Consider the following 26,544-nt stretch of genomic DNA (forward strand, 5'->3'; position numbering starts at 1 on the left):
CCGCGCACCGCAATGAAGAGTGGCCCCCGCTCGCCGCAACTATGAAAGCCCTCGCACAGAAACGAAGACCCAACACAGCTAAAAATAAATAAATAAATGTATTTTTAAAATAAATAAATAAATAAAATTCTTATGGAAGAATGAAAAGAATTATAAGGATGGACTCACCCAACGAGATATTGGAATTACTATAAAGCTTTGGTAGTAGCTCAGGGGTTGACAAAGACTAATGGAATTGTAATGGACTGAATGTTTGTGTACCCCCAAAATTCATATGCTGAAATCCTAATCCCCAGTGTGGCTATACTTGCATATGGGGCCTCCAGAGTGGTAATTAAGATTAAATGAGATCCTAAGGGTCTGATAGGATTAATGTCCCTATAAAAAAAGACAACAGAGACCTCCCTCCCACTTCCTCTCCCCTATCCCTCCCTCCACCTCCTCTCCAAGGAAAGGCCATATGAGAAAATGGTGAGAAGGCAGCCAGGCAAACCAGGAAGAGAGTCCTCACCAGAAACTGAATTTGCTGGCACCTTGAACATGGACTTCTGGCTTCCAGAACTGTGGGAAAATAAATGTCTGTTGTTTAAGCCACCCAGTCTGTGGTATTTTGTTATGGCAGCCTGAGCAGACTAATATAGGAATAAAAAAGAGAACCCAGAAATAGACCTACATACATATGGTAACTTGGCATATGACAGAGGTGGCATAACACAGCTGAATGGAGTATTTAATAAATGTTCTTGGGACCATGAGAAAGAGAGAGAGAGAGAAACTATGCATACCATTAAAATTAAAACTTTACAACAGAAGACATCATAAACAAAATTTTTAAAACAAGCCAATAGAAAAATGGGGTAAGGGATATGAGTAGACAGGAAACCCAACTGCCTAAAACATGTTTCTAAAAATGCTTCATTATTAACCAGCGATCAGAAAATTAAAACAACAATGAGGTACCATTTCGGCTCACCAGATGGGCAAAAATAAATGAGCGTGGTAATCCTGGGCTTTGGCAAGGACATGGGAAACAGGAGCCCCTATACATTTGCGGGCATGAGTGGACACTGGCACAAGCCCTTTAGAGAGAAACCTGGCAGTACATCAACAAGGAAAAGATGTGCATGGGAGGCACAGACAAGAGTGTTCACTGCAGGCACAGTTGGCAATAATAATTTCCTAAAAGGGAGAAACACCCTAATGTCTCCAGTTTGGTTTATTCATACATCAGCTAAAATTAATGAATTCAATCTCATTAATCTCAATCTCACATATTTCTCAAAATGGGTAAATCTCAAAAAAGGTTTATTTTAAGTTTAAAAAGTTTAAAAAGCACGTGCTATAAGATACATCTTTTTATTTAAATTTTTGAAACACAAAATAGTATATATTGTTTATGAATATATAATATGGAGGAAAATACTACTATGCACTTGGGAAAACTACCCATAGACTTGGAACACATGCAGGAGGCAGGGAAAGGGATGGAATGGTGAGACTGTAGCTCATTCCACAAAGTTGTTTTGTTTTTGTTTTTGTTTTTGTTTTGAGAGCCCTGAGGCAAATATTGCAAGACATTAACATCTGTTTAATCTCAGTGGGTCACAGCGGGTGGAGGTGGGAGTGGGGATGGGATGTTCTATTATTTTCCGTATGTTTGAAGTGTATTAAAATCCAAAACGAAGAGGAAAAGAAAAGGCCTGAGACAAAGTGGCCAGGGAAGTACAACCCCCAGAAAATGGCATCAGAGAAATCAAGGGGAAAGATGGGCATCACCCAGCACTGCAGGGTCAGCTGCTGCCCATGGGATTAAGAGGATGCGCAAGCTCTGGGCCAGCATCCCCCCAGGAGTGATGAGGGAGGAAGCCGGCTTGCTGTGGCCCTGGTTTGGCCAACTTTGAGTTAAGTTTGGCTGTGCCAGGGAGTGACAGTGGGTGGTACTTGAGGGGAAGGCAGCATGGGAGGCAGCCCGTTTGCCCAGTCTGGGAACATCTGGACCTTGTCAGTATAGGGTAAGGGAAACAAATATGGAGCAAGGGCAGGACTGTGGCCGCAAGGGACGGGAAGGAGGGTGGATGTTGGAGGAAGTGATGTGGCCTTGCAAAGGCGGGGTGGGGGGGAGGGGGGGTCGGTGTCTAAGAAGTAAGGTGGGGGAAGGGGTGAGCAGCGGGGGAAGAGGCAGCTGCCAGGCTCCCAATGAAGGACCAGAGTCCAACAGAACCTCCTGCCAGCAACACAGCCCACCCTGGATTCAGAAAGAGGAGCTGGCCTTCAGAGTAGAAAGATGTTGTGAGGTGGTACCCAAGCGGAACATCAATTAGTTGGAGAGTCGTGCGTTTATTTAAGTGGGCACTGGAAGGGGGGAAAACATAGCCACCAAATGTGTGATTTCACAGACGGGATGGTAGCCGAGGCAGCCCGTAAAAGCAGTTAAGCATCCTGGATTTTGTGTCTCAACTCAAAGAGTCCAGCTGGTAGGCCACAGGTATGTCCACCTACCCCAGTAAATATGCATCTTCCTATATATATTTTTTAAATCAGGCAGAAGTTTGAAAACCATTCCCTTTGGAGGAAGCTAGGCCAGGTCTGGTGTTGACGGGGCCTCGGCTCTAAGGCCGACTCATCTCTCCCATGCTTTCAGGACCTTCTCAACGACCTGTTCTCCTGTACTTTCCTCGTGGGGGCCGCCGTCTTTGCCGTGAAAAGTCGGCAAACCATGCCAATGCACTACATTTATGGTGTGGTGAGTCTTTCATGTTGGGCTGTTTATTTGTTCAGAAATCACCTCCTTTAGAGAATGGTTATTTCCCCCTAAGGAAAAGGGTCTCTTTTCACAAAATCTTGGGATCCAAGCAAAGTTTAAAGGTAAAGTGAGTCAACGTTTCCGGGGGAGAAGCCATTGAAAGGAAGGTGATGTCCAGGGAGCCCACCCAGCTAAGAGCTTCCCCCTAGAAGCTTGCCTGCCGGCCCCAGAGCGAAGGGCCCCGCCCATGCGGGGTCCAAAGAGAGAAAGAAAATGTGGTGAGGTGACCGGCTGCAGGGATGGGGATCAGAATCGGGGAGCTGAGGCCGGGGGAAGGGCAAACCCAAAGTCTCTCTGGGGTCCGGCCGTTTGAGGGGTCAAGGGAAGGGGTTAAACAGCACCTACGGACAATCACAAGCCGGGAAGGAACTGTGACAGCTTTGGAAGGAAAAGCACAAGTAACGAGGATTCTTTTGTTTCCCAGATCCTTATCGGTGTGGCTGCACTTTTTGCTTTAATTGATGTTTGTCTTCAAAAGAAACACTTCAGAGGCAAGAAGGTCAAAAGGCATGTGCTGATTCCTCCAAGAAAGGGTAAAGAGGTCGAAAAGCCAAAGGAAGGAGAAAAACCAGGGGAAGCAGGCAAGGGGAGGGCAGCGGCACCGCCACCGCCACCGCCACCGCCACCGCCGCCGCCGCCTGCCAAGGGCGGCAAGAAGTGAGGCCGAGGCGCCCGGGGTCGGAAGTGGCCGTGTATCTTACCGCAAAACATGTTTCCACTGTCTAACTTGTCCTTTCTCTAGAATGGTCTTCTTTTCCATTTCAACAACTCTACCTTTGCTTGGAAAAGAAATTTCTCCTTAAATGGATTTTAAAAGCTTAAAGTTGACGTAAACGTTATTTTGTTCATTCAACAAGAGTAGCCGAAGGTTTTGGTGCAGAGTGCGAGGCTGGAGCGGGGCCTCTGGAGGTGCTCGCAGGGCACGGAGGGTTTGGGGGACCAGAGGCGTGGGTGATAGCAGCTGTCAACACCGACCAGCCAAAGGGGCCACAGGAAAACGAGAGACTGGAAAAGAAAAGGCTGCATTTTGTTCACATTGACATTTTCATGTTACATTTCTATACATTTCAAGAACAGGGAAAAACAGACATATCACTCTCCAGGGTCTCTGCACAGAGAGGAAATAGAAAGCAAGAGGCATTGGCACAAAACAGTCAGAAACCTCTGGAGGTGGTCTTGCTCTCCTGGTGTCAAAATGTCAGGAAATCCGGACCAAGCAAAAAATAAGATTTTCAAGGTCAACATAAAAAGAACCTGATTTTTTAGTACTTGAAAACATAACTAAAGCACAAGTGCCTGGAAGGAGATGAAGATGGCAGAGGAGGAGGACGCTGAGCTCGCCTCCCCCTAGGAATACATCAAACCTACATCTACAGGTGGAGCAATTCTCACTGAAAACAAGTTGGACACTGGCAAAAATACTCTTACACAACCAAAGCTGTAAAGATAGATCCATACAGAGTTGGGTAGAAGGGAAGAGAAGCGATCAGGTTGGGACCTATACCCCTGGGAGGGGACACAGAAGAGGAGGGGGATTACACAGGCTCAGAGATCCTCCCTGGGGAGTGAGCAGTTCAAACCACATATGGGAACACCCCACCCCTGGGCTCCGACACCAGGAGTCTCCTTAGCTGGTTTGAAAACTACTGAGACTAACAGGAAGGGTGTAAGAAACCTAGACTCGCCTCTTGAAGAGCATACATATGCTTCCTGACTCCGGAGAGCAAGACAGAGGAAGCAGATTGAAATTGCCCAGAGCTCTAGCCAGTTTCCCACAACTGCTCCTGCGTGTGCCCCAGTCCACGACGAGCACCTGCTCCAGCCTCTCTTGCTTCAGCACTCCTCCCCTCTGGGGTGAAGGTGTCAATACTGGGATGGAGGAGAGTGTGCACTTAGAGGGAACCTGAACTTCAGGGCTTCTGCTCTAGTACCTTGGGACCCTCCCCAACCCCATATAGGGCAGTGTCAGCCACTGAGCAGAGGAGAAGCACCGGCTCACACCAGGCTCTGGCTCTAGCCCCTTCATCTCCAGCCCCACCTCCGACCTCCCAGCCCCATCTCCAGCTGTGTGTGACAGCTGCCAGCACACCCTGGGGAAAGACGTGACCCATGCTCATTTCAAATCCCGCTTTCCCACCAAAGCCACTGGGCACACGTAGTCTGCATAGGGATGCTCCCACACAAGGACACCCCTTCAAGACCAGAATAGGTAACTGTTTCACCTAATTTCATAGAGAGAAAGTTAAGCAAAATGAGAGACAGAGGAATTTGTTTCAAATGAAAGAATAAGAAAAGAAAAGAAAAGAAAAGAAAAGCCTGCTGTATAGCACTGCTGTATGGGAAACTCTACTCAATACTCTTTAATGGCCTATATGGGAAAAGAATCTAAAAAAAAAATGGATATATGTATAACTGATTCACTTTGCTGTACACCTGAAACTAACACAACATTGTAAATCAACTATACTCCAAAAAACATTTTTAAACTGAAAAAAACAACTAATGAAACAGGGATAATTTACCAGTTAAAGAGTTCAAAGCATTTGTAACAAGAATGCTAACTGAATCAGGGAAAAGAACAGATGAACACAGTGAGAATTTTAACAAGGAACTAGAAAATATAAAACAGAACCAGTCAGGGAGTTCTCTGGTGGTCCAGTAGGAGAGAATCCGCCTTCCAATGCAGGGGACACGGGTTTGATCCCTGGTCGGGTAACTAAGATCCCACATGCCACGGGGCAACTAAGCCCGTGCGCCACAACTACTGACTTGCACACCTCAATGAGAGAGCCGGCGTGCTGCAGACTACAGAGCCCACGTGCCCTGGAGCCCACGTACCACAACCGGAGAGAGAAAACCCGCACACCACAACTAGAGAGAAGCCTGAGCACTGCAACAAACAGACGGCTCACCGCAGCAAAAGATCCCTCATGCCTCAATGAAGATCCCTCATGCTGCAACTAAGACCCGACACAGCCAAAACAAACAAACAAATAAATAAGTATATATATAAAAAAAAGAACCAGTCAGAGCTGAAGAATAAAATAACTGAAATGAAAAACACACTAGAAGGAATTAACATCAGACTAGGTGACACAGAAGAACACATAAGTCATCTGGAAGGTAGAAAAATGGAAATCAGTCAGAACACCAAAAAGAAAATTTTTTAAAGATGAGAATAGTTTAAGGGAACTCTGGGACAAGATCAAGCGTACTAACTAACATTCACAGGAGGAAAAGAGAGAGGGAAAATGGTAAAAAAAATTTTTGATGAAATTATGGCTGAAAACTTCCCAAACCTGAAGAAAAAGATATCCAGTACAGAAATCACAGAGATTTCCAAACAAGATGATCCCAAAGAGACCCACACCAAGATATATCACAATTAAAATGTCAAAAGTTAAAGAGAAAACTCTGAAGGCAGCAAGAGAAAAACAAAGAATCACACACAAGGGAACCCCCCATAAGGCTATCAGCTGATTCTTCTGTAGAAACTGTGCAGGCCAGAAGGGAAGTGGCATAATATATTTAAAGAGCTGAAAGGGGAAAACCTACAATCTAGGATACTCTACCCATCAAGATTATCATTCAGAATTGAAATTAGAACATTTTCTCATACCACATACAAAAATAAACTCAAAATAGATTAAAAACCTAAATGTAAGACTGGAAACCATAAAACTAGAAGAAAACACATGCAGAACACTATGACATAAATCATAGCAACATTTTTTTTTTGGATCTGTCTCCTAAGGCAAAGGAAACGAAAGCAAAAACAAATAAGTAATTAAACTTAAAAGCTTTTGCACAGCAGAGAAAACCATCAACAAAATGAAAGGACAACATACTGAATGGGAGAAAATATTTGCAAATGATATGACCGATAAGGAGTTAATATCTGAAATATATAAACAGCTCATACAACTCATATCAAAAAAAACAACCTGATTGAAAACTGGGCAAAAGACCTAAAATAGACATTTATGTACACACACACATACATACATACACACACATACATACATACATACAATGGAATATTACTCAGCCATAAAAAAGAATGAAATTTTGCCATTTGCAACAACATGGTAGACCTGGAGGATACTGTGCTTAGTAAAATAAGTCAGACAGAGAAAGACAAACACTGTATGTTATCACTTATCTGTGGAATCTAAAAAATAAAACAAATGAATGAATATAACAAGACAGAAACAGACTCACAATATAGAAAACAAACTAGTGGTTACCAGTGGGGTGTGGGAAGTGGCAAAGGGCAAGATAGAGGTAGGGGATTTAAGTTTATAAAATAAATAAGCTACAAGCATATATTTTATAGCACGGGGAATATAGCCAATATTTTATAATAATTTTAAATGGAGTATAATCTATAAAAATATTAAGTCACTATATCCTACACCTGAAATGAATATAATATTGTAAGTCAACTATACATCAAGAAAAAAAAAAGAACAAGGAAAAATATTGTGAAAGAAATGGAAACAGTAGTTGCCTCAGGAGGTGGAGAATGGGCAGGAAGGAGCTTATGGGAGTATGAGAAAGTTTTATATCTTAATTGGGGGAACTGGTTACAAAGGTGTATACATTTGTCAAAACATCCAGCTGTATACTTAAGATATGTGTGTTTCATCATAGGTAAATTTTATCAAAAAGCAAAAGCTAAATATGACTGTGCTCAGAATCCAGTGGAAAAGGGTGGACCTTGCTAAACTCCTTTGTGTAGCCACTCCTCTCGATCCCTGGGAGTGCCTCTCTGAAGCAGGAAGTTTCTCCACACCCAATCAGAGAAGTCGTGATGTGCTGGTAGCCACTTGTCCTGCTGAGAAGGGGACTCCCCATCAGCAACATGGTCACCGGAGACTGCAGGAAGATGCCCCTTCACAGCAAAACTACACCAGGTGAGTATCTGCCAGGAACAGCCAGCGAGTGGGCATATCACCTATGGATCTAGTAGAAATGCAGATTCTGAAAAATCCTAACTAGTACATTCAGAATAAAGATGGATGCTGTGTCCTTAAAACAAGAAAGACTGTAAAAAAAGGGCAATAAGCTAACAATAGTTTTTGGAGGGAGTGGTGGGGGGAACATGACAAAGATTTTAAAATTTAACAGACAGTTTGAATACAGTAGAAAATCAGTGCTCTGGAAGATAAAGTCCAGGAAAGCTCCCAGAAGGTAAAGCAAAAAAGGCAAGGAGATTATTTTAGAAGAACTTAAGAGAGACAAGGAGGATAAATCCAAGAGGTTCAACAACCATCTCAAAGGGATCCCAGAATGCGAGAACAGAAAAAAAGGGAGGGAAGAAAATAACCAAAGAAACAACTGGAAAACATTCAGCTATAGAAAAGGTAAAATCTTCTCATGTAAAGGGGACACCTAGTGGTGAGAAAGTTTACTGGAAAAGGATCCTCACGTCCACATTTCTTGGTGAAATACGGGAACTCTAAAGAAAAAGAGAAAATCCTAAAAGTTTTCAGAGAGAGAGAAACAGCAAAAAGATGTTACTGACAAGAGAACAATACCAAACATCAAAGGCCACCCTGGATATTAGAAAACAGTGAAGCAGTAGCTTCAAAGTTTGGAGGGAACTAGCAATTAAGTGGAAAAGCAAATAAAAGACTTCCCCGCCCCTGCCCCCACAACCGGTAATGACTCCAAGATTACCACTGACAAATACTTGCTAAAAAAAATAAATAAAAATGAAAGGCATAATACAACAAAAAAGGTGTGGTTTTTTGGGGTTTTTGTTTTGCTTTTTTAAACTGTAAGGGGAATTCCCTTTGTCAAATCCTTTATTTGGCTATAAAAAAGCAAAAGAAGAAAATGAAAAAAGAACTGCACCTCAATTCAACTTGAAATGTATGGTAAAATATCAGACGTATCAACTTGAAATTTATGGTAAAATACACATAAAATATACCATTAGTGACATCTAGTACATTCACAATGTTCTGCAACCATCACCACCCATCTAGTTCCAGAACGTTTTCATCACTCCAAAAAGAAGCCCTGTACCCACTAAGAAATCACTCCCCATTCCCTCCTCTCCCCAGCACCTGGCAACCAGTAACTTCCTTTCTGTGTCTATGGATTTGACTACTTTGGGTATTTCATGTAAATGGAGTCATACAATATGTGGACTTTTGTGTCTGGCTTCTTTCACTTAGCATGTTTTCAACTTTTGTCAAGGCATAGTGTGCATCGGTACTTTGTTACTTTTTAAAAAGGGATAATTAAACATTTTATTGAGGTAAAATTTACATAATATAAAACTAACCATTCTAAAGTGAACAATTCAGTGGCATTTGTTACATTCACATACCTGATGTATGAAGAACCAGACAATGTCTCATGAAGGAAAAGACAGACAACAGAAAGTAATCCCAAGAATAACACAAATGTTAGGATAATTAAACAGATTTGAAAGAGAACATTATAACCATGCTCTAAGAATACATGAAATAAATGGAAAGATAGAAAGTCTTAGAGGAGAAATAGAAGATAATTTTTAAAAAAAGAATCAAGTGGGGGCTTCCCTGGTGGCGCAGTGGTTGCGCGTCCGCCTGCCGATGCAGGGGAACCGGGTTCGCGCCCCGGTCTGGGAGGATCCCACATGCCGCAGAGCGGCTGGGCCCGTGAGCCATGGCCGCTGGGCCTGCGCGTCCGGAGCCTGTGCTCCGCAACGGGAGAGGCCGCAGCAGAGGGAGGCCCGCATACCACAAAAAAAAAAAAAAAAAAAAAAAAAAAAGAATCAAGTGGGAATTTAAAAACTGATAACAGTAACCAAAATACAAAACTCACTGGATGGGCTTAATGGCAGAATGGAGATGACAGAATAGAGTTAGTGAACTTGAAAGATCAATAGAAATTATCCAATCTCAACAAAAGGGAGTAAAAAGATCAAGACAAAATGAACAGAGTCTCGGCGACTTTAGAGATAATTCCAAAAGGTCTAACATTTGTATAAATAGATACTTATAGGAGAAAGAGTGTGGGGAAAAAATTTGAAAAAATGATGGCTGACAACTTCCCCAAACTGGCAAAAGACATAAATTGACAGTTTCAAGTTCAGTAAATTCCAAATAGAATAAATTCAAAAAATCCATGCCCAGATACATCATAATCAAATTTCTAAAAGCTAAAAATGAAGAAAAAACTCTTGAAAGCAGCCAGAGGAAAATGATGCATTACTTATAGAGAAACAGCAATTTGAATAACTGAGGATTTCTTATCACAGACTGTGGAACACAGAAGGAAGTGGCACATTTTTCAAGTGCTGAAAGAAATTAACTGTCAATCCAGAATTCTATATCCAGTGAAATTACTTTTCATCAAGGAAGGCAAAATAAAGACATTCTCGAAAAGAGTAAAACTAAGAGAAAGCATTTCCAGCCGTTTTACTCTGAAAGAACTGCCAAAGGAAGTTCTTCGGACAGAAGGGAAATGATACCAGAGGAAAATATGGAATTTCAAAGATGAAGGATGAGCAACAGAAATAGTAAATATCTGGGTAAACAGAATATCCTTCTCCTTGAGTTCTTTAAAATGATTTTTGAAAGCAAAAATCATAACATTATCTGATGGGATTTCCAATGTATGTAGATGTAATATGTAGATGTAATATGTATGACAACTATAGCATAAAGAGGGGAGGACAAAAGAACAAATATGGTGGTCAGGTTTCTACACTGTATTTGAAGTGGTAAAAAATTAATTCTTTGTAGACTGTGAAAAGTTAAACATGTATTTGCAATTCCTATAGAAAACACTAAAAAAACTGGACAAAGAGATAGAGTAAAAAAAACCTCAGTAGGTAAGTTATAATGGAATACTAAAAAATATTCAAATAATCCAAAATGAGGCAGAAGATGAGAAATGAGAGCAAAAAGAAGGAACAAACAGACAACAAATTGTAGATCTAAATCCAAATATACAAATAATTACATTAAATATAAATGGTCTAAATACACCAGTCAAAATAGATAAATTGCCAAATGGATAAAAAAATTTTTAAAAAAGACCCAACTATATGCCATCTGCAGGAAACCCACTTTAAATATAGTGCTATAGTTAGATTAAAAATAAAATGATGGGAAAAGATATTCCATGCAAACACCAATCAAAAGAAAACTGGAATGGCAATATTAATATCAGACAAAGTATAAAGCAAAGAAAATCACCAGGGATAAAAGAGACACTACATAACAATGAAAGGGTCAATTTGCTTTATGAAGAAGATATAACAATACTAAATGTTCCTAACAACAGAGCCTCAAAATGTAGAAAGCAAAAACTGATTGAACTCAAAAGAAAAATGGACAAATCCACAGTTATTGTTGAAGATGTAAACTCTTCTCTCAATAATTGATAGAACAGGTACAGAGAAAATCATCAAGGATACAGAAGAACTAAACACCACCACCAATCAATTGGATCTAATTGACATTTACAGAACATTTCACTCAACAAATATACTTTCTTTTCAAGCATACATAGAGAATTCACCAAGATGGACTATATCCTGAATCACAAAACAAATCTCAATACATTTAAAAGAACTGAAATCATGCAAAGTATGTTCTCTGACCATAACAGAATTAAACTTGAAATTAATAACATAAAGATAAGGAAGAAACCTCCAAATGTTTAGAAATTAAACAACACACTGCCAAATAATCTGTGGGTCAAAGATAAAGCCTCAAGAGAAATTAGAAAATATTTTGAAGTAAGCAAAAATGAAAACACAACATATTAAAATTTGTGAGATGAAACTAAAGTAGTACTTAGAGATTTATTGCATCAAATACTTATATGAGAAATGTATAAACAAGAATGCCAGGAACTTCCCTGGTGGTCCAGCAGCTAAGACTCCATGCTCCCAACGCAGGGGGCCCCGGTTCGATTCCTGGTCAGGGAGCTAGATCCCACATGCCACAACTAAGAGTTTGCATGCCGCAACTAAAGATCCCATGTGCCGCAACTAAGACCCGGTGCAGCCAAATAAATAAATAAATATTTTTTTAAAAAACAAGAATGCCAGATAAATGCTAACAAAAAGAAAGTAGGGGTGGTGAACTTAATATTAAATGAAACAGAATTCAAAGCTAAAGGCATTCACTAGGAAAAAGATGTTTTATTAAGATAATATCTAATAAAAATGACTATATGCTAGGCACTGTTCTAAGATACATTAACACATTTCATCCCTACAGTAGTCATATGACTTAGGTAATATTATTCTCCTCATCTTGCAGATGGAGAAACTGAGAACAGAGAAGTTAAGAAAGTGGTAGAACCAGTGCTTATGCTCTTAATTGTTATACTCCACTGAACAAAATTATGTTAACATTTGTTCATCTAACATCATATCTTAAAAAAAAAAAAGCTCAAAAACTATTAGAAATGCAAAGACAGAGTAAGAAACCTAGAACCTTAGTGAGGGCTTCCCTGGTGGTGCAGTGGTTAAGAATCTGCCTTTCAATACAGGGGACACGGGTTTGAGCCCTGGTCTGAGAAGATCCCACATGCCATGGAGCAACTAAGCCCAGGCACTACAACTACTGAAGCCCACACACCTAGAGCCCGTGCTCTGCAACAAGAGAAGCCACTGCAATGAGAAGCCCGCGCACCACAACAAAGAGTAACCCCCTCTCGCCACAACTACAGAAAGCCTGTGCGCAGCAATGAAGACCCAACACAGCCAAAAATAAATAAATAAAAATAAAACCTTAGTGAGTAACTTCAATATACCTGTTTTAATAAGTCAAATATATCAAGTAAAAAAGGATAAGTATACAGAAGGTTAAAATTATATACTTAATAAGATATATAATGGATACATAGATAAATTTTGTACCCAACAAATAAGAGAAAATATTCAGTCTTTTAAAACACACATGGAACATTTACAAAAGTTGACTCTCTGTTTATTAGGACACAAATCTTAACAAATTCCAAAAAGCAGAACATATAGAACTATTCTCTGAATAAAATACATAAAATTAGAAACTAACCACAATGTACAGTCCAAAATTTATCTAATTAAAAATGTAAAAATACCTTTTTAAAATTATTCTTGGGGGACTTCCCTGGTGGCGCAGTGGATAAGACTCTGCATTCTCAATGCAGGGGGCCCAGGTTTGATCCCTGGTCAGGGAACTAGATCTCACATGCATGCCGCAACTAAGAGATTGCATGCCACAACTAAGAGTTCGCATGCCACAACTAAGAGTTCGCATGCCGCAACTAAGGAGCCCGCCTGCCGCAACTAAGACCAGGTGCAACCAAATAAATAAATAAATATTTTTAATAAAATAATTATTGGATTAAAGAGGAACTTGAAACTGAAACAACCAGCTAATTAGAAATGGATACAAACTAGAGCAATATTTTGGGGATGTGTATGAAGTGATCCCCAGAGAAAAATTTATAGCTTTAAATGCCTTCATTCGGAAACAATAAAGAATAACACAAAAAATAAAATGAAATAAAAGCTAGAGGTCAATTCTATTTATGAAAATCAAGGCCAAAATCCCAAATAAAATACTAATAAAGTGAATCCAGGGGTTTATCAAAAGAGCAAAAACACCATGACCGAGAAAGGCACATCCCACTACATCTAAGAATGGGGAGCATCAGAGACCCTGCTACTGTCATTCACTACATTTATATTTTCAAGGAGAAAAACAGCAGGTTCTAAAAGAAAAATCTGTATGGCAAAAAAGCAAAGCAAAAGACAAATGACAAACCAGAAAAAAATATTCATAACTCACATTTCAAGATTAATTTCCTGAATATATGTATTCTTAGATATCAATTTTTAAAAATCAACAATAGAAAAATATGTGAAGGATGTGACAAGTCAGTTCTCAGAAAAGGAAATGCAAATGGCTCTTACACATGCAAAAAACCCAAGTTTGATCCACTCATAACTAGAGAAATGCAAATTAAAAGTGCCCAGAGGGAGGCTTCCCTCGTGGCTCAGTGATTAAGAATCCGCCTGCCAACGCAGGGGACAGGGGTTCGAGCCCTGGTCCGGGAAGATCTCACATGCCATGGAGCAACTAAGCCCGTGCGCCACAACTACTGAGACTGCGTTCTAGAGCCCGTGAGCCACAACTCCTGAAGCCCACGCGCCACTACTGAAGCCCGCGCACCTAGAGCCCGTGCTCTGCAACAAGAGAAGCCACCGCAATGAGAAGCCCGCGCACTGCAACGAAGAGCAGCCCCCCTCTCACCGCAGCTAGAGAAAGCCCACGCACAGCAACAAAGACCCAACTCAGCCATAAATAAATTAACTAATTAATTAATTAATTATTTTTTTAAAAACCTGCCCCAAGGGACTTCCCTGCTGGTCCAGTGGTTAAGACTCCGCGCTCCCAACGCAGGGGGCCCGGGTTCCACCCCAGTTCAGGGAACTAGAGAACTAGATCCCGCATGCCGCACCTAAAATAGCCTGCATGCTGCAATGAAGATCCCATGTGCTGCAACTAACACCCAGAGCAGCCTAATTAATTAATTAATTAATTTAAAAAACAACTGTCTGGAGAGATCTTGGTTGCTAAACACCATTCTCCAGTAAAAAGCACTGGAGCTTCTTGGAAGAACAGCTGATCCTAGGGCTGGGATGGGGAGAATATAAGATGAACCTGAAGCATCTTACAGTGTCAGAAAATAAGGAAATGTATGGGAACTCGCTGGCAGTCCAGTGGTTAGGACTTCACGCTTCCACTGCGGAGGGCAAGGGTTCGATCCCTCATCGGGGAACTAAGATCCGCATGCCGCATGGCCAAAAAAAAAAAAAAAAAACGGAAAAAAGACAAAAAGACGGGGCATGTTAGGTACAGAGGCACCCACCTGAAGGAGGTCCTAATGGCCAAAGATGGAACTACTTAACCAACAAAATTAAGCACAATAGTACATAATTATAACCCAAAGAATAAGATAAATAAATAAGTGGAGAACAGAAAATATTCCTTACACAAAGAATGTAGAAGGAAAAGGGCCACCCCGCTTCATTCCACAGCAGACATTTCTTGGTGCCATCCTGTGTGACGGGTTCTGGGATGGGGCAGGCCATGATGACAGGCCCTTGGGGAGTGCAGAGCCTGCCAGGGAATGCACAGTCGTCACGGGTATCCAGTCACCTCATACAAGGGTACCCACCCGGATTGGCTTGCCCTCTCCTAGGCCCTCTCAGCCACTCTAGTCAGTCACTGTATTTTCTTTTTTCTCAGAACCCTTTCAGTAGAAGAGATATAAATTACATGAAATACTATGCGCCCATTTTAAGTGCACAGTTTGATGTGTTTTGACAAACGTACGTCCCTGTAAAACCATCACCCCAGTCAAAATAAAGAACATTTCCAGCACCCCAGAAAACTTCCTCCTGCCCCCAGGTAACCACTGATCTGACTTCTGTCACCACAGCTTAGTTTCGCCTGTACTAGAATTTCACAAAAGTGGACTCATACAGTATCATCCTTTCGAGTCTGACTTTCTTCATTCAACATAGTATCTGCAAAATGCATCTATGTTGCTGCGTTTGTCAATGATTTATTTCTTTTTATTGCTGAGAAGTACTCCACTGTATAAGTGTCCCACAGTTAGTTTATCCCTTTACCTGTTGATGGACTGTGGGTGGTTTCCAGGGGGAGCTATTAAAAATAGGGCCGCTATAAACATCTGCCTACCAGCCTTTGTAGAGACATGTGCTTTCATTTCTCTTGGGTAAATACCTAGGAGTAAAATGTCTGGGTCATATGGTAGGTCTCTGTTTAACTGTTTAAGAAACTGCCAAACTGTCTTCCAAAGGGGTGGTAACAATTTCCACCCCTGTCAGTACTGTCTGAGAGTTCTGGTTGCTCCACGTCCTCACCAGCACTTAAATAGCAGCATCCCCTTTTACGAAGCCATTCTGATAGGTGTATAGTACAATATGATTTCATTGTGGCTCTAATTCACATTCTTAGATGTCTAATGATATTGAACATCTTTTCACGTGCTTTTGGACGTTCATATATCTTTGTTGAATAGTCTGTTCAGATCTTTGGCCCATTCTTTAAATCGGCTTGTTTTCTTCTTCTTATTGAGTTACAGTTCTAAGGCATGTTTTAATTAACACAGATCAGAACCAGGTCATCCTCTGTTCTAATCTTCACCGGGCCTCCTCCCAGGGAATTTGGAGTAAAATCCAAACACCAAGGCCTGGTCCTCCACAATGTGGCTCCACCCCTTGTCTGATTCGTCTTCTCCCCCAGCCCTTAGCTCAGTCCTTTCATCCACACAGGCTGCCTGGCTGCACTCTGAACCAGCCAGACATCTATTACCAGGAATCATCTTATTCAGGATTCTCTGGACATGCTTAGTGTCTACCCACCCAGCCTCCCCGCAAACAAAGCTGGGGTTTCCCTGCATCCTGGGCTTCTAGCACTGCTGTAGAATGAATAAATAAATGAGTGAATGAATGTCTCTTACCTAGCTGGAAAGGTTGGGGAAGTCTCCTCTGAGAAAGTGACAATGCAGTATGATCACAGAAGAAAAAGAGGAGTTAATCAGATAACAAGGTGGAGAAAGAGCATTCCAGGTAGAGGGATCAGCATGTACAAAGGCCCTGTGGCAAGAGGGAGCATGGAGGAGATAAGAAGCTCTATAGGTGGGAGAGACAGAGGAAAGGGTAGCAAGGGGCTGTTTTCACTCTCTATACCCAGACCCTGAGCAAGATGGAAGCTCCCAAGGTTTTTCCAGGTGAGGAGAATGGAGGTGACTGTGACTGATGATTTAAGCATCCCTCTGGCTGCCAAGAGAGGAAGCAGAGAGGCCTCCTAAAGACACCCTCACAACAGTCCAGGAAGGAGACAGCAGTGGTCTGAGATCTAATGGAGGCTGTGGTGATGAGATGTGGACAGAGATCTAAGAAAGCTTTAGGAGGTGAAGATGTGTGGGCCTTGGTGATAGATGGGGGATGAAAGTGAGGGTGGGGTCAGGGAGAACGAGGCCAATCCCCAGGTCTCTGGCTCTTGGGGGTGGAAGGGCAGATGGCAGTGCCCTTGGAAGAGGCTCAGGCATAGTGAGAATGTCATGGGCTGGGTCTTGGTCACACTGAACTCCAGACGCCCTGGAGACATGTGTGTGTTGTATAAGGGCTGGGGCTCCGAGGTCTCCATCTGGGAGTCCTCCTGGGATGAAGATGGGGGTGGTGCTGAATCCAGGGCTGGGGCAGCCAACAAAGAGGTCACAGGAGGCTGGGCTGGCCCAAGATGGGAGGGGTGGCCAGGGGAGAAAGAGAGAGGGAGTGGGGCAAGGAGCTGACAGTGGGGTGAAAGCCGCAGGAAGACAAGACAGAGGTCTCGCTGTTTGAAGGCCTAGGTTCCTGGATCCCCGACGCAAGCTAGGGCAGGAAGCTAGACGGGAGACAGCGAATGTAGACAATCTTCTGGGCAAGGAGAGATGGGTGGGAGCTCCGACGGGGGGCGGCAATAAAAAGGTCTCCAGCCGCCAGGACAAGGGTGAGGGGAGAATGCGGGGGTGGGTCTGAGGAAGCCCCAAGCCAGCATCACTGCCAGTCGGACCAGCGAGGGCCTAAGCAGCCCCGACAGTCAAAGTCCGAGGGGGAGGAGGAGAGGGAAGGCGAAGAGGGGAGGAGAGGGCAGGAGAGGGCAGGAAGGGAGGAGGGGCGGAGCGCGGGCGGGGCGGAGCGCGGGCGGGGCGGGGCGGAGCGCGGGCGGGGCGGGGCGAGTCCCCGCGCCCAACTAGTCTGGCTCGGTTCTCCTTCCGCACAGTCAGGGTTTCCGTTTCCCTCCTGTGCGCAGAGTAAGAAGGAGCGAGGCCGAGCCCCGGCCGCCGCCGCCATGTGGCCCCCAGACCCGGAGCCCGACCCGGACCGCGAGCCCGCCGGCCGCTCCCAGCCCAGCGCGGCCCTTCCCGGGCTCCGCGCCCTCCTGCCGGCGCGCGCCTTCCTCTGCTCGCTCAAAGGCCGCCTCCTGCTGGCGGAGACGGTGAGTGCGGGCCCCTGGCCCCCTGCCGGCGGCGCCGAGACCCCAGCGGCAGCTCCCGCCTGCAGCTCCCGGACGTGGGGCTAGGGGCGCCGCCTTCTCTACGCCCGGGTCCCGGCGCCCCGCCCGGCCGGCTCCCCTCGCAGCCCCGCGAAGTTGGGCTGAGATCGGCAAACTTCCCCGGTTTGGGACGGGCTCGCTGAAGCTCAGCCGCGGGTCGGAGGCGAGGCGGGAGCCGCAGGGAAGCTTGGGGAGGGGGCCCCCGACGCGGCGGCCAGGTCCCTGGGAGCTCGGCCCAGCGCTGTGTGACCTCCGGCGCCTCCGCCCTCTCTGGGCGAGCCCCGGCCGCCGCCGCCATGTGGCCCCCAGACCCGGAGCCCGACCCGGACCGCGAGCCCGCCGGCCGCTCCCAGCCCAGCGCGGCCCTTCCCGGGCTCCGCGCCCTCCTGCCGGCGCGCGCCTTCCTCTGCTCGCTCAAAGGCCGCCTCCTGCTGGCGGAGACGGTGAGTGCGGGCCCCTGGCCCCCTGCCGGCGGCGCCGAGACCCCAGCGGCAGCTCCCGCCTGCAGCTCCCGGACGTGGGGCTAGGGGCGCCGCCTTCTCTACGCCCGGGTCCCGGCGCCCCGCCCGGCCGGCTCCCCTCGCAGCCCCGCGAAGTTGGGCTGAGATCGGCAAACTTCCCCGGTTTGGGACGGGCTCGCTGAAGCTCAGCCGCGGGTCGGAGGCGAGGCGGGAGCCGCAGGGAAGCTTGGGGAGGGGGCCCCCGACGCGGCGGCCAGGTCCCTGGGAGCTCGGCCCAGCGCTGTGTGACCTCCGGCGCCTCCGCCCTCTCTGCGCCCCTGGGACGGGCTGCGTCCCCGCATCTTCTGGCCTCCATCGCGGGCACCCCGCTCCGCAAAGCCTCTCGCCACGCCCGGGCCGGGCCTGGGAGGAATCGGCCGTTCGCGAACCCCAGGTCGGGGGCCGGGGTCGTCTCTCTGCTCCCTGGCCCGCTTTCTTGGGCTCAGGGAGGACCGGCCGGGCCTCGAGCTGCAGGGCGGAAGCCAGAGTGGAGTCCCGCCAGCTGGGAGGGGGGACCCCCGGGATTGGGTGAGGCCCGGGCCACACAGTGGGGGGCGCGCAGGGAGCCCACCCCCACCCAGGCTGCTGAGGGGCGGCCCAGCGGGGTGACTTCATCCCCCTCCTCCCCTCCCTCGATAGGATCCAGCCGTCCCGCCCCCGCTGAGCTCCTTCCTCCTTCCCGCACCCCCCGCCCAGGCCCGTCAAGAGGCCTTTGTCCTCGGGACACTCTGAAAACTCCCGCACTGTCGGCCTGTGGGGTTGGGGTTTGGTGCTGGGCCTCTGTGGAGGGAAGGGGAGGAAGAGGCCAAGCGGAGGGGAGGCGGGATAAGAGTGGAGCACTTGTTACTTAGATCTCCAGCAATCTGATAATCTGTCATTATTCCCACTTTGCAGACAAGAAAGCTGAGGCCCGAGCCTCTAGGGGATTTGACACGGGTCAGTTGAGGGCCAGGGGACAGCAGGGATCAGAGAGAGGAGGGTTCTGCCGCAGCCTCTCCTTTGTACCACCCAGAGCTGATGGCAGGAGGCCGTCCTACCACCTCCTCTGCCTCTGGGGTCAGCCCAGAGGTCACCAGCCTGGCACCTGCCGGACTCCCAGATGAGGTATCAGGGTCCAGGACTCGCAGCTCACACTTTAGGGAGTTGCCTCCTGGTTGGCCACGCAGCCCCACTTTGGAGATTGATGGGAGCCACTTTTTCGGAGAAGCCTTGAATCCACCATCCCCTGAGGGGACCCCAACCACACCCCACTCAGGCCCACCTCATGGGTGGAGGGGATGCTGGCCAGAGCCTAGAAGAGGCCCTTGGCAAAGCTGGGCACCAAGAATCTAGGTCTAGGAGGATGAAGTGGGGAGGAAGGACGGATGAGGAGTGGGCACTGAAGATGCAAGGGGAGCCACTGGAGGTCACTCCTGCCCCCCTCAGGTCACCTCTGGCTGCCCCCAGGCCCAAGCAAGTGGGGAGGCTGACATGGGCAGGAAGGGAGAGGAAGTTGCCACCAGGAATCAGGGAATGAGGAAACAGAATCCAGAGGGGGAATCCCCAGAATCAGGCTTTGGGGGTAGGGGACAGGAAAAGGAGGGACAGAACAGCCTTTGGCAGAGGAAGTAGAGGATAGGGCCAGGCCACAGTCCTGTGGCCTTGCCTTCCTGGGAGGCCCTAGCATCCTCTCAGCCCATCTCTACGCCTTAGTTTCCCATCTGTTCAAGTTGGGCTCAGCTACCTCCACTGTCACGTTCAGACCAGATATGGGTGCTCTGCAGCTCATTTGTCTGAAGCTATCACAGGGCCTCCTGTGGGGCATCTGGGTGTCATCCCCACATAGCCCCCGGCCCACTCTGAGCTACTCAGCCATGGACCTGCTCAAACCCAGCCAGAGTGATCAAACCCAGGACAGATAAAGGCCAGCAACCACAGGGCAGTGTTGCTTAAGAACTCCAGATGTGGAGTCAGCCAGGCCAGAGTTCAAATTCTGATGCCCTCTTACTAGCTGTATGACACTGAGCACACCACCTCATCTCCCTGAACCTCACTCTTCTCATCTGCAAAGTGGGCTGTGAATGGCACCTGGTGCCTGGACGGTGGTGAGGAGCTGATGAGGCCCCACAAGCCTCAGCAGGCACTGGTCCAGTGGACAGCCCCGTCATCCCCGTCTGCTCTTCAGAGCACACGGGTCTGCAGAACTAACCTGGGGCCTCAGCATCCTCGAGCATCAGTTGCCACCCACAGTGTGTGGACAGGGCTGTAGAAAACACTTTAATTCTTAATCAGTTCTTCATTACAGTTCGCCTCACCTTTCACAAAGGCTGAACAAATGATGCAGCAGGGCATGAAGTGTCAGTGTCACCACTCCCTCTCCTGGATGTTTTCTCCTTATTGTGAAAATTTGCAAATATACCAAGAAAAAACCCCATATACCCACCACCTAGATTATACTATTTGTTTTATCACATAGCTATCTGTCCATCAATCCGTTTTATTTTTTGATGCATTCAAAGTAAATTGCAGACATCAGTACATTTCAGCTCTGCATACTTCAGCATGTGTATCATTAACGAAAGCGCCACATTCGTGTATTGTTTTTCAGGTAAATTTTTCATTCAAGCACAAATCTTGGGTGTTGGGTGTAATTTTCTGAAACTGGCTCCTGCTTAGTGGACTGCCTTTGAGACGGCTTGGGTTTGATTTTCCCGTTGGGCACCATCTGAGTTGGGTGGATTCTGCCATAGAGCCTCTGGGGTGGGTGGGAGTGGCGCAGCCCCAGGAGGCAGCTTCCTGGGGGGCTAGACGCAGGAGAGGCTGGGGCTTCCTGACTGGGTCCCAGCAGGGAGCTGGCCTGAGGTCAGGATGCAGAGCCATGCCCAGAGGCACTGGGGGCAGCACGGGTGTGCGCGTCTGATGGAGTTCTAATCTTGCAGCTGCAGGACTGGGCAGGTCACTTCACCTGCTGGAGCCTCCTCTAGTCCTGCCTGCAGGGAGGGGCTGTGCACGGGCTCAGACTTCTCCCTTCGCCACCTCCCAGGGTCTCTCCTTCATCACCTTCGTCTGCTATGTGGCGTCCTCAGCATCCGCCTTCCTCACAGCGCCCCTGCTGGAGTTCCTGCTGGCCCTCTGCTTCCTCTTTGCTGATGCCATGCAGCTGAACGACAAGTGGCAGGGCTTGTGCTGGCCCATGATGGTGAGGGCTGGGGCCCCGGGAGGAAGGGGTTGACTGGCCATCACGGAGAGGTGTGCATTTCGGCCCTCACCCTTTCTTCGATGCACTGGAGGGGCCATTTGCAGTTGGTTGAGCCTGGTGGGCAGGCCTGGCCTCGGATGATCCAGGCCCCACCACACGGCAGCCACATGACCCCGGGTAGGTTGCCCTGCCTCCAGGGCCTTCCAGTGTCCCTCTGTGAGGCTACGAACCCCAGACAGCATCCTCCCCCCTCGCCATCAGGTGGCGCTGGTGTTCCCAACAGGGCCCATGGGCATGAGTCTTAGCCGCAGGAATTCTAGCCATTTCCACACGGGGCAGGGCAGGTTAACTGAGGACTTGCGGGGCTTACCCAGATCTCAGCCACCTGACAACTCGTTTTATCACCTGGGAGGGCCCAGAACCCCATCCCGGACTTTGCTGTATGAAATGGGTAAGAGAGAAGGTACAGCAAAGGCTGCACTTGAACTCTGGTCTCTTGACTTCATACCCAGCATTCTTCCTGATGGGCTGCACCCCCTGTCCCCATTTTAGGGACCGGTAGACAGAAACCATGATACATAAATGATCTGCCACAAGTATGTGGCAAAGCAAGGTCCGGGGCCAGATCTCCCTATTGGAGAGCCAGATGGAGCAGTGACAAGATTTCCAACTTCTCACTCCCTGCCAAACAGGGAAGTCTGCATCTGGGCCAAGCCACAGGGCGAGCTGCAGCCTGGTCCGTACCCTGTTGTCCACCTGGCAGAGGACGGCAGCCTACAGGGGGCCACTGGGCAGGGGCGGGGTGGAGGTCGGGGGAGGACCAGGGAGTGCAGGTGGGGCCAGGAAGAGCGGGAGCGCCATGAATGTTGGACCTGGGGGCCGGGTGTGTTCAGGCTGCCAGGCCCATCCTCCTCTGACGGTGGGATTCCAGCCCTGTTCTTGGCACACAGTGCCCTTCTGAGCCCCTCTCCCCTGCCTCGGCTCCCAGCGGCCCCCTTTCCATGCTGTGCCCACTCCAGGGAGCGCAGGGTGCTGTGACCATGCCCCTCTCTCCCCAGGACTTCCTACGCTGTGTCACAGCGGCCCTCATCTACTTCGCCATCTCCATCACAGCTGTGGCCAAATACTCGGACGGAGCTTCCAAAGCAGCCGGGGTGAGTAGCCACTCTACCCCCGGGAGGGGGGATGCCCAGTGATGCCCCACTCAAGTTCACCCCACTCCTAAGTGGGGTGCCCCTCTTAGCTTCTTGGGCATATTCTGCCTCTGCCTAGGTACGTTGGACTTTCACGTGGATCTCAGTGACTCCACTGTCCTCTTATTGGAGATCTACTCTGCCCAGAGTTCGAAAAGGCTGTTTGCCAAACCAAGTTAATAGCTCGTTTTCCTATCTGTCATTAACGGGAGGGGTCTGTGTCCGCCAATCTGAGCTACTTATCCAAGCAGATAAAAACAAAGCTATGAGGATGGGGCAGCGGCTGCTCCGGCTGGCCCTCCCCATTCCCAGGCTCCCAGCTCCTGATGACGCGTCCCATCCTCCCTGTCCCCTGTATCCCACAGGTGTTTGGCTTCTTTGCCACCATCGTGTTTGCAATTGACTTCTACCTGATCTTTAACGATGTGGCCAAATTCCTCAAACAAGGGGACTCCGCAGATGAGACCCCAGCTGACAAGGCAGAAGGTAGGTGGCCACCCTGTGGGTCCCACCAGGGAAGCCAGCGCATCACCTGGAACGGTTGATGCAGGGGCCCTGCTCTCCCCTGGGGACACTTGGCTAGTTTGAGGCTGGAGTAAGAGCATTTCCTCTCTCCCCGTGGGCAGGAAGTGTTTTCACAGCCTGGTTCTCCTATCCCTTCACGCGGCACTGATCATAAAGCCGGTCCCCTCTGGGGCGCACAGGATTCCCCAGGGCCTCAGCCTTTCCAGGAAGGGCAAGCTGAGGGCGCGCCCGGCACCTCCCCCTCATGAAACCTTCCCTGACGAGCCCCCAGGGCCGCCAGTCACTCCCCTTCAACTCCCTGGACGCCATCCACTGGGCTGCAGCGTGGCCGCCTGTCCCACAACAGCGCCCCCGCTCCCCAGTCTTGCCTGCCCCCAGCTTAAGGGCCCGCGAACCAAGCTCTCATGCTTATCCGCAGCACCCAAGCAAACACAGTCAAGCTCGGGCTTGTTTCACTTTTTAGATCCAAAGAAAGTGCCACAGACTTTTTGGCCCCTCAAGCCATCCTTCAGCTCAGAATGGCTGTTGTGCCATTACCTGATTTAAAAAACAAAACCAAAAAAAACCCCTCCGAGTTGGATGGCTGGTTCTTCCATCCGTGACAGCAGCCGTACCAACGTGTCACATCTTCGGGGTGCATGCGCCCAGCTGGGGGCCCTATAGGGGTGCATCCAAACTCCAAGCTGGTTTGGAGCTTGTGATCTCCCTCAGGGCTTCCTCAGCCACAGCCCAGGGCTCTCCTGCCCGGGGAGGCCACCAGAGGAGGTGGAGGTCCCTGCCCAGGGGGCAGGAGTTACAGGGGCGGTGGAGGCTCCAGCACAGAAATGCCAGGAAGCCCAGGAGCTGACCTGGGACCGAGGGCCCAGGCCATTTACCTGCCCCTTCCTCTCCACACCCCCAGGCAGGCTTTAAATGGAGAGGCAGATGTCAGCTCCCTGCAACTGAGTAAATCGGATGTTTGGCTCAGCACCAAACTCCCCCAGCCTGGTGTCCCGTGATCCCGATCCCTCGCAGCCCTTCTGTCAACCTCTGTTGACGCAAACACCTACAGAGGCTGCCATGTGCTGGGCCCTAGGGATGTGCAGACGGGCAAGGCCAACTACCTGCCCTCAGGGAATTCAGCCCAGACAGGAATTAGACCCGGAGACAAAGTGGTGATGTACACACACGGCACAAACGGGGGCACGAGGAGCCCAGAGTAGATGTCAACCTTAACAGCACAGCGAGAGCTAACAGAGGTAGGGATGAAGCAGCTGAGGGAGCACCAACCCTGTGTGCCAGCTAGGAGGCTGTGGAGGTGACCCCATTGCTGGGTTTTGATGGATGTATAGGAGTGTGCAAGCAGAAGAAATGGGACAGGTGGAGGGAAGACAACAGAGTATAAAGGGCATGTGCTCCCATCCAGGTGTCGTGTCCTGTGAGGATCAGCAGTGACATGTGGCTGGACAGAAGGACAAGGGGGGCTTTTGAGGGGCCTGTAGGCCCTGCCTTGCAGTTGGCATCTCTCCACTGAGTGCCTGCTGTCCCCAGGCAAGTGACATTGAAACTCCTGGGGCAGGGGAGATTGAAACTATGAAATGGCTAAAAAGAAGCTTCCTGATTTTCCAGTATGTTTTAGTTTCTTGGGCAATAGCTAGCCCCATCTTGATCTGCTGAACTGCAGGTTGGGGGGCAGATATACCACCCTGACACCTCCAGGTAAGAACGGCCCAGGCAGATTTGGGAGGGCCTGGAGCCCCAGAGCAAGGGGCATCTGGGCTCCCCACCTCCATTCGACTGCACCCGGTGGGTCCCAAGCACTCAGTGGTCCTCACGCCAAGCAAGCACCACCCACAGCACCATCAGCTGCGGGAGCGGCCTGAGCGCCGGGTTCCAGCCGACAGTGCCTCCCCAGAGATGGGCCCCAGGCACCGCTGGCCCCCAAACTCCTGCCAAGCATCCTCTTTGCTTTCCTTTCAGAAGAGAATTCCGACTCTGACTCCGACTGAAGACCCGACCTGCCCTGGCAGCCTGAGCCACGCAGGCCTCCGCTCCTGCACCTTCTGACCATGCTGGCCGGAGTGTGGCCAGGGGACCGTGCACGTTGGGAGGGAGGCTGTGACTTCTCGCACAGCAGCGGGAGTTGCTGACGGAGCAGGCCTTCTCACAGCCCCAGGGTGACGTTCCTGAGCCCGGCATACATGACGGCACCCCTTGGCTTAGCACTCTCCAGCCTCTCTGCTCGTGAGGGCATCGTTCCGCCACTTCTCATTTCTGTCCCACAGGCCTTAAGCCCTTAAACCTCTGCCAAAAATAAGCACAAGGGGACAAAGCAGATAGAGCCTTGTTACACCATCGCAGGAAGCACTTCACACTGTGGTGAGTGCCAGGGAGAGACAAGACGGAAACCGGCGGAGGGCCATCCCCTGGGCCCCAGTGGTTTCTGTCTGCATCTGGCGCCCCTGCTCACGGCAGCCATTTTGTCGAGAACGATGCTTCCGAGATTCTTTCGTTCAAGGAGCAACAGTTCCCTCTTCATTCTTGAAGCAGGGAGAAAACTGGCCTTTGCTGTATGATCTAGGAGAGAGTGGGTCCTAGTGCCCATGAGTGATACCTTACACCCTTGGAGACCATATCTTCTTCAGATGACATGCCTATTCTGGGTCTAAGACTGTTTCAAGAAGAGCTCATAGACTAGCTTACCAGGTCCAAGAGATCGAGGGCTCCAAACAACGAAGTGGCAGTGACAGCCTCCAGGGCAGCTGGGCAGGCCCAGCCAAACCCTGTCTTTCCCTGGGCCATCAGCAGGTGAGAGGCACTCGGGCCCTCAGGACAATGTGCTTCTGAACACCTGACCCTCACGAGGGGCGAGACGTGCCTTCTGTGTTCACCTAAGGACCTTATTATGCTGTGCATGTATCTTCAATGGGATTTTGTAACTTTATAAATATATATATATTTTTTACACAAAAGCAGCTTCTTAAATGGCATTTCCTGTGGCCCAAGAGGCCTTGTGAATGAGCCAGAGTTCTGGACCCATGTTTTGGGCATTTGTAATCTTTGTTCTTCTCTTGCATGTGAATCTCCTACCCTGAAAAAAGCCATAATGGATTAAATCAGACTGACTTCCTGCTTGGAGTGTGTGTGTTTGAAAAAAACCTTACACACCCGGAGCAACGCTGCCGGGTGTCATGCGTCAGCACAGAGTGGTCCCACGCGCTGTGTGGATCCTGGCATCTCCAGGTTACAGTGGTGACGCACGCGCACTTGCTCCCCGCCAGGCCCCCGCCAGGCG

General features: G+C 48.4%; 3 protein-coding genes across 3 annotated transcripts in view; all 3 read left to right on the forward strand.

Annotated features, from left to right (window-relative positions):
* Positions 1–3,464, forward strand: part of CMTM2 (CKLF like MARVEL transmembrane domain containing 2) — a 19,099-nt gene extending 15,635 nt beyond the window's left edge. Inside the window, exons 3-4 of the mRNA XM_024124844.1 lie at positions 2,642–2,743; positions 3,228–3,464. Coding sequence (XP_023980612.1) covers positions 2,642–2,743; positions 3,228–3,464 — 339 coding nt within the window. The remainder of the gene's footprint in view (positions 1–2,641; positions 2,744–3,227) is intronic.
* Positions 3,384–26,544, forward strand: part of LOC102976114 (core-binding factor subunit beta) — a 245,217-nt gene continuing 222,056 nt past the window's right edge. The window contains exon 1 of the mRNA XM_055078905.1: positions 3,384–3,387. The gene's annotated coding sequence lies outside the window, so the exon portion shown is untranslated. The remainder of the gene's footprint in view (positions 3,388–26,544) is intronic.
* On the forward strand, positions 18,153–26,350 carry CMTM3 (CKLF like MARVEL transmembrane domain containing 3). Its single transcript, XM_024124832.2, has 5 exons — positions 18,153–18,317; positions 21,397–21,552; positions 22,611–22,706; positions 23,111–23,231; positions 25,230–26,350. Exons 1-5 carry the CDS (start codon positions 18,171–18,173, stop codon positions 25,256–25,258), a joined length of 549 nt encoding a protein of 182 aa, XP_023980600.1. The 5' UTR covers positions 18,153–18,170; the 3' UTR covers positions 25,259–26,350.

Source organism: Physeter macrocephalus, chromosome 17 (assembly GCF_002837175.3).
Source record: "Physeter macrocephalus isolate SW-GA chromosome 17, ASM283717v5, whole genome shotgun sequence".
NCBI classification, from domain to species: domain Eukaryota; kingdom Metazoa; phylum Chordata; class Mammalia; order Artiodactyla; family Physeteridae; genus Physeter; species Physeter macrocephalus.